The sequence below is a fragment of the Haliotis asinina genome, chromosome 13 (genome assembly GCF_037392515.1).
Source record: "Haliotis asinina isolate JCU_RB_2024 chromosome 13, JCU_Hal_asi_v2, whole genome shotgun sequence".
Lineage (NCBI taxonomy): Eukaryota > Metazoa > Mollusca > Gastropoda > Lepetellida > Haliotidae > Haliotis > Haliotis asinina.
The window spans coordinates 23,046,138-23,054,372 of NC_090292.1; the positions used below are offsets into that span (position 1 = coordinate 23,046,138).

Sequence of the window (8,235 nt, forward strand, 5' to 3'; positions counted from 1 at the left end):
AAAGACAATTATTCTACGCTTAAAAACGTCAAAAAGTTTGAATTCACTTTGAATGTTTGTGGACATAGTACCCTCTCAGGAGGACAATAGTTTGACAGTACTTCAACCACCTTTGAGATACAGCCACTAACAACCACAGTTACGAATTTAAACTTCCAGTAGTAAAATATTTATCTATTTAGAATTCAGTTGGTAAATGTAATTCTTTCACAAATGCAATGGCTACATGAATTAGTGAGTGTGTCAATATTTAACGTCACATTGGCAATATCTCAGCCATAACGTGACAACACCTAACATTTAAATGAAACATATGCATATGGTAAAACAGCTATTTTTTACATACTTATCAGGTAAAAAAGCCAACAATGCCCACGTGAGTGGCGCTTACTCAATTTCTCTCATAACACAGTCTACAAAAAGTAGAGACGCGAGGTCAACATACGGGCGGTAGGTCACCCAGGTCACGAGATGACCTGGACACGTCATTCCCTTACTAGAGACGAGCGAGTCAAGACGTGTTGCTTGGCCGCTCTACTGGATTCTAGTTAAGTGTGTGCTTTGTTTATTGCATTTTTCTATATTTCGCTCCCTCTCTCTCTACTATCATCATTCTAGTCGCTTTTAGGTGTTTTTCATTATCTGCGACTAGCTGATTTTTTCTTTCTTGCCAGCAGTTTGTGGGTCGTCGGCCGTCGTCCCACTTGCACGTGCTTCACGGGTGTCCCGATTGTGTCTCGGTTCACGCTTGTGTGGCTCGTGCACTCGGACCCTTGTCGGGCTTCCGCGTTACTCGCTGGCGGATAGGCGGATTGGCGGATAGGCGAACCCTTCGCCCGAGCGGACCTTTCGTTAGGGGTTCCTTAACTATCGTTCACCTGCGCCTTTGTGCGCAGTAGCGGAGGTCAGGCGGACCCTCCGCCTAGGCGGACCCTTCGCTAGGAGATTCTTCTGTCGTTCCCCTCAACCCCTGTGTGGTGTAGAGGAGCATTGGCGGACCTTTCGCCTTGACGGAGAGGCGGAGGACAGGCGAACCTTCCGCCTGGTCGGACCTTTCGCTTATGACGTGCCTATCCTCCTCGTATAGGAGTTTACTCTGCCGTCACCCCTCGGCAGCGTACCCTGTCGTGCGTTCCACCATGGTATTCGCCTCCTTCTGCACTCAGTGCGGCACTAGGAAGTCGGCTAAGTGGGATCCTCACACATTGTGTAGGCTTTGCAAGAGTCCCTGCGCTGCGGATAACACTTGTGCAGAGTGTGAGGTCCTCTCTAAGCGGGACTTTCGTCAGTACCTGGCAGTACTTAGGAAGAGCGAGAGGGAGTCTCATCGGAAGAAGGCAGCGCCTTCCGCAGGTTCGCCAGTGTCTTCGGCGTCATCTAGACGATCGGTGCCTCGCTCTCCCATCCGCCCTCCTTCTCCCTCCGCATCAGAGGAGTTAGTTATTCACGAGGAGGCGGAGGAGTTCGACTCTCAGTCAGGAATGGAGTCGGACCCCATCAGGACTATGCCAGAGGGGAGCGATACTCGCTCCCGTTCCGTCTCTCCCTCTCGGCCCCTCCTGAGGGAGGACGTAGCAGTATCACCGGAGGGGAGGAAGGAGAAGAAGAGAAGGAAGGAGAAAAAAGCGAAGAAGTCTCGTAACAGGGAGCAGGTTCGCTCAGAGAGGCTTCTCCTTTCCGTTAAAGGGTTAGTGGAGTCCATCCTTGATCAACGCCTTGGTCCGCCCACATCGGCTCGTTCCGCGGGAACCCTCCTCTCCGCTCCGCCTCCGGAGGCGGACGCCTGTTCACTCCCCGAGGCGCTCTCCTTCTCCCAGGTCCTCCCCCTCTAGGGAGTTCATTAACACAAGAGACCCTCCACTTATTCCTATCCTCCCGGAGGAGGTGGGGGATGACAGCGACCCTGTCCTCCCAGAGCCTAACCCTCCAGTCTCTGACTCTGCGTCTAGACTGGAGGCAATTGCGGAATACACCGGTGTGGTGTTGGCGGAGGTGGACGATCAACCTTCTGCCGCTTCTAGGGCGAGAGGCGAGTCTTTCTGCCCTGAAGACTGTGTTCTCTCCCCTCGGAAAGTCCTCCCTCCGCACCGCTTCCTTGAAGCAGCCGCTAAGGAACTGAAGGAGGCTGTTGCCACCGCCGGACCAGGTCGCCTTACCCCTCAGCTCCTCCTCTCAGACAAACAGAGGATCAGGCTTCCAGTGGCGAACTCGCCCATTCCTTTAGATCCTCCCTCCTTGGATCCCGATATCTCTCGTGTTGCTTCTGCTGGGGTACCCCACAAGGTGTCGGACAATCACCTTATCCATTTGGACAAGGAGGCCAGATCCATTGTGGGGCTGAGCAACTATGTTGCTCACGCCTGCCAAGCTATGGCCACTTTCGCCAAGGAGGCAGGGATGGAACAGGGTGAGGAACCTCTGTATAGGGCATTTGGAGCGGTAGCTGGCGGAGTGGCACAAGTCACCCAGTGGGCTGCTAGGATTTCAGCTGCCATTACCAACCTCAGACGGGAAGGCTTCCTGGGGCGCACTAATCTCCCTGCGGAGATTAGGGACTCCCTCCGTCACGCCTCAGTGTCGGCAGACACCTTGTTCGCGGGGGAAATCCCAGAAGCTCTCCGCACTCGCCATGAGATCCAGCAGCAGGACCTAACCAATTGGATCATGACGGGTGGCGGACCCTCAGCAGGCTCCACCCCCCGCAAGCGTCATGGAGGTCCTCCAGCAGACCAATCCACTCCTAGGAAGCGGACAGGGAAGGTGGACTTTCGGTTCGGAGGTCGTGGCCGAGGACCCACGAACCAGTCCAACCAGCCCAGCCAGGCTAACCAGGGATTCCAAACCCCCAGCAAGGGCACTCCGCGGAAGCGGAACAAGGGCAAGTGGACGTCCAAGAAGAAGTGACTCTTGGTGCCCGCCAATCCTTCTGCCACCTATCATTCCTCCATTCGATGGACCCGTTGGCGGCCGCTTGAACCTCTTTGTCCCAAACTGGCGTCAGCTAGGACTAGACCCATTCGTGTGTCGGATCCTGGAGCGTGGCTTCCGCATCCCGATCTCCTCTCCGCCCCCTCTAACCTGCTCTCCAGTGGAACGTCCGATGGACTCGGTCAGGTTCCAACTCACCTTAGAGCAGGTGGAGTCTCTAGTCTCCAAGGGGGCAGTTCAGGAAATCCCCCTCCAGGATCGGACTCCCGGGTTCTATTCCCCCGTTTTTGTCAGGCCCAAACGCAGCTCGGGGAAATGGCGGCTGATTCACGACTTGAAGGAGTTCAACTCCTCCTACCTCGAACAGCCGCCATATTTTCGACTCTTGACTGTTCCATCAGCCATGCGGTTACTGGAGCCCTCGGACTACATGGTGTCCCTCGACCTCCAGGATGCGTACCTGCACATCCCCATTCACTTGGCGGATCGCAGGTACCTCCGTTTCGTCCTGGGGGACAGGCACTTTCAGTGGAATGTCCTCCCGTTCGGGATTTCCTCTGCCCCATGGCTGTTCACTCGTGTGACCCAACCCATCGTCCAGTTCCTCCACGAACTCCAGGTCCAATTCCTTATGTACCTGGACGATTGGGTTCGCTCACAACCCTTCGCCCTCCATTCTCGAGGCGCAATGGGACCTCGTCATCCACCTCCTTCGACGCCTAGGGTGGCTAGTGAACCTGGAGAAGTCGGACCTGGTACCAACCACCTCTCTCCAATACCTAGGTGCCATACTGGATACAGTAGCCTTCAAGGCTTTTGTACCCAAGGAGCGGATGACCAGGCTAGCGCCCCTGATGACTCGGGCACTATCAGAGCCCCTGTCCCTCAGGCAGTGGCAGCGGATATTGGGCCTCCTGACGTCAGCCCAGGACCTAACCATAAGGGGGAGGCTGATGCTCCGACCTCTTCAGGTGTTCCTCAACGAGCACGTCAGGGAGACCCACTGTCTTCACCCAATAAGTCTCCCACCTCACCTCAGACACTTCCTCACCTGGTGGCAAGTGGACGACAACGTCCTCAAAGGAGTTCCCCTAAGGACACCTCTCCCGACCAGTCACCTTTTCGTGGACGCCTCCACCCAAGGATGGGGCGCTCACTTGGGGTCGGACCAGACGGCAGGTACCTGGTCAGCAACCCAGCAGGACCGGCACATCAATGTGCTGGAGTTGGACGCCGTACGACTTGCCATCCTCCATTGGTCCGTTCCCCTCAGGCACCAGACCTTACTGGTCCACACGGACAGCTCAGTCGCAGCCTGGACGATCAACCGTCAAGGCTCCACCAGAGCCACTCCTCTCCTAGACCTGACCCTCCGCCTGTTCGAACTGGTAGACAGGCTCTGCCTGAGCATCCGTGCAGTTCACATTCCAGGAGCCAAGAACGTCCTGGCAGATGTTCTCTCCCGGCCGGACGCGCCTCCTTCGACAGAGTGGCAACTGAACCCGCGGACGTTTCAGTCCCTCTGTCTCCAGTTCGGCAGGCCCATGTTGGATCTGTTTGCCACCAGGCTGAACTGCCAGCTCCCGATCTATGTATCCCCCGTGCCGGACCCAGCGGCCTGGGCCGTCGATGCACTGTCGTTAGAGTGGGAAGGGATGGACGCTTATGCCTTCCCTCCCCCAGCGGTTCTAGCACAGGTAGTGGCCAAGCTTCAGAACACCAAGTCCATCAGACTGCTTCTGGTGGCTCCCATGTGGCCTGCCCGGCCCTGGTTCGTTCCCCTTCGCAGACTCTGTCTGCAGGATCCCGTTCAGATCCCTCACCGGAGGGACCTTCTCATAAGCAAGCCAAGCGGCCGTGTTCATGAAAACCCTCAGGTATTCGATCTGCACGTTTGGCTTGTATTCAAAGGGGGCTCAGGAACAGTGGATACTCCAAGAGAGTAGCCTCACAGAGGAAAACCACGCAGAAGCTCTACGACTTCCAGTGGGGTTCCTTTTCCTCCTTCTGTGAAGACAACGGCGTTGAGGCCGGTTCTGCCACTCTTCCCCAGATAGCTGATTATCTGGTTCACTTGCGCAACGTTCGAGGGCTCAAGGCCTCCTCCATTAACACCAATCTGGCGGCTATCATGTCCGTTATAAGGAAGAGGTCGCTGGGACTGGACATTTCTGTACTGAGGGAGCTCATCAAGTCTTTCCGACAGGCGGAGGGTCGAGGGCTCCTGAGTGGGATCTGGCAGTGGTCCTTGACCACCTCAAGTCAGATTTTTATGAGCCTCTGGAAGAGGCTCCCCTCCTCCGCGTCACGGTGAAGACCACCTTTCTAGTGGCCATGGCCTCGGCGGCCCGAATATCGGAGCTTCACGCTCTTCAGGCGGATCTCCTGAGATTTGAGGCCACGGATGGAGGATCGGCGTCCTTGGGCCTCGCCCCCGACTTCGTTTGCAAGAACCAACAGGCAGACGAACTGGGACGTACCTTCCACATCCCTTCCTTAGGGCCGTTGGTACACCCGACGGAGGAGGGAGCACTCTCTCTCTGCCCTGTCAGGGCTCTCCGAGTGTATACCGACCGTACCCGCTCCCTTAGGCAGGGGCGGCGGAGGCTCTTCCTCCCTCACTCCCAGAGGAGCAAAAGGGAGATTGATCGGAGAGCTCTTGGGGTATACCTTCGGTCGGCCATCATAGAGGCCTACAAAGGCCAGGACAGACCTCTTCCGACTCGAACCAACCCACACGAGATCAGGGCCGTCTCGGCCACCATGGCTTATCACCGCAACATTGCGGTGGCGGACATCATGGCGGGCTGCTTCTGGAAGTCTGGCTTGGTGTTCGCCAACCACTATTTACGAACCCTCTCCAACGAGGATCTGGCGGGCATTTCAAGGCTAGGACCCCAGGTCTTTGCCCAGCAAAGAACGGGGGGTCCTTACCCTTTAATTCGGCGCGGGGCTGCTCCTCTTTAGGTGGCCTACACTCCCCCGCCTCTCGTATGGTGCCAAGCTGGGGACCTCAGCTACACACCCTTTTTGCCTCAAATAAACTTTTCTGTTGCTTCTCTCCACTCCTTCAGTGTTGAGCTGTCTTTTCTCGTGTTGGGTTTCCCTTCCGGGGTTGTCGGCCGATCCCTCCTCCTTATCGGAGATGTCCGGACAGCGGTTGGTGTCCTACCCGCCCTATAGTGCGGAGGCGGATGCCGGTGGATCGCTCTCCTCAGGGTTTCTTGGTTCCTCTTTACGTAGAGACGCACGGGCGAGGTCTCGCGTCCACGCTCTCAGCCCTCCGCCTCTGTGCCATTCTGGGCATTGTTGGCTTTCTTACCTGATAAGTATGTAAAAAATATAACATTTTTGATTAAATGTCATTTTTATACTTACCTGGTAGAAAGCCAACAGTCGGGAGTTCCCGCCCAGCCTCCCCTCCTGAGGGTTTTGTTGTCTGCCTCGCTGGGTAAGGGAATGACGTGTCCAGGTCATCTCGTGACCTGGGTGACCTACCGCCCGTATGTTGACCTCGCGTCTCTACTTTTTGTAGACTGTGTTATGAGAGAAATTGAGTAAGCGCCACTCACGTGGGCATTGTTGGCTTTCTACCAGGTAAGTATAAAAAATGACATTTAATCAAAAATGTTATAGAATTTCACCATTTGAATTAAAACTAGCATGGAAAGTTAACACTAATACCACTGTTTACACATTATAATATATAAACAGGCTATATAACGCCAACAACCGAAGCTAGATCACCACACGAGGGACCATGGGGACTTACAATACCTTTGTTACTCACATGGACCCCAGTTGGATTTACATCATCCCTTCAGCTGCTGGCGCTTGCACGAAAAGTTAGCCAAAATTGAAATAACACGAATTCTATGCTTAAAAAGCGTTGAAAGTGCACACTAACCTCACAGATTTTGGACTTACGTACCCTCTCAGGAGGACAATAATTTTACAATGCTTCAACCCACTTTGAGTTTACAGCCACTAACAATTCAAGTTACTAATCTAAACAACCAATAGTTAAAATACATCTATTTACAAAAACATATTATTCAAAATTCAACCGAAAATCAATTTCTTTTTAAAAAAATAATTAAAAGAGAACTAACGCTGGTAAACAGATCCTTAATTGTTGTAACTGTAAAATATTTATCCCTTGTGATGGAGTGAGTGAGTGAGTTAATATTTAACGTCACATCGGCAATATTGCAGTCATACACAAGAAAAAAAATGGTGATTTACAAAAAATTTACAAAATTTAAATGTCATATTTACAAACATTTACAAGGCTTGTAAACTTTTGTAAATTCAGGAAGGATTTTACCACTACTTCTTTCAAGTTTGCCATTTCTCTGTATACTTACTAATTTATTTTTTTTTGTTCTGTTAGAGTTCTTATTGTTGATATGCATAATAGATCTTGCATGTGACATATTTATTCATGAAAACTGAATGGAATAATGGAAAGGAATAAGCCATAATTTGTACAGTCCATTTGTGCTTTATATCAATGCAACTGCGTCTGGTGCATGAAAACATGAAAGTTGATGTGTACGGCCAGCATTGATCTATATACCAAGTACTTGTGACTTTTAAAACAGATGTCTTGCCTTTGTTCGAGATCATCATCCCAAGCTCATTCCGGTGATTTTACCACTCTACTCTGTGGGAACTATATGCATTCTCAAAATAACACCTGTCACTAGACCTTTTATGTTGATGTTCATTAACGGTGTTATGCACTTGGCGTATTCAAGAAATCTCATAAACATGTCAATAGATAATTGGTTGTGATGTCAATACGTGTGGATTGGAGCAAATACTCAAATGAATTAATACAAATCATTGTGTAACCAGATTTATATCATCATTTACAAGAAGTATGTTACAGAATATTTAAATGGTGCGTGTCGGTCTATCATTTCTTTGTTTATGTTCGGCGTACATAATTTTTTTAATTTTATCATTCATACATAAAACATAACTTACATAACTGTACACTCTGTTTTGCATTTGGTAACTTTCGCAAATATAAGAAATTCTTAAAGTGTTACACAATCATACATCATCAGTGTCAACAGTGATAGTTCATTTATACACAACTGACTCAACAAGATGGGAAAAAACTTTTCCATACCCTGTCATGGTCTTCCTTTCTGCTTGAATATGTTTTTTGTCTTTAGTCTATGGTTACTTCGGTGAGCATCCATTATTTTACTATCAAAACACCAAAAATAATTACCTTACCAATAACATTCTCATAAATGCTCTATATTAATACAATTAGTTTGTATGTGTGGAATG

General features: G+C 51.0%; 1 protein-coding gene across 1 annotated transcript; it reads left to right on the forward strand.

Annotated features, from left to right (window-relative positions):
• Window positions 1–3,100: 3,100 nt before the first annotated feature.
• LOC137259430 (uncharacterized) lies at window positions 3,101–5,242 on the forward strand. Its single transcript, XM_067797089.1, has 3 exons — window positions 3,101–3,420; window positions 3,530–4,699; window positions 4,840–5,242. The coding sequence occupies exons 1-3, from the start codon at window positions 3,101–3,103 to the stop codon at window positions 5,240–5,242; spliced, it is 1,893 nt and encodes a 630-aa protein (XP_067653190.1).
• Window positions 5,243–8,235: the final 2,993 nt, after the last annotated feature.

Excerpts from the sequence above, each read along its gene's own strand:
- LOC137259430 (XM_067797089.1), top strand. The coding sequence starts at position 3,101 with ATGGACTCGGTCAGGTTCCAACTCACCTTAGAGCAGGTGGAGTCTCTA. Across the intron at positions 3,421-3,529 it reads ATTCACTTGGCGGATCGCAG|TTCCTCCACGAACTCCAGGT; the intron begins GTACCTCCGTTT and ends CCCATCGTCCAG. Across the intron at positions 4,700-4,839 it reads ATGTGGCCTGCCCGGCCCTG|GGGGCTCAGGAACAGTGGAT; the intron begins GTTCGTTCCCCT and ends TTGTATTCAAAG.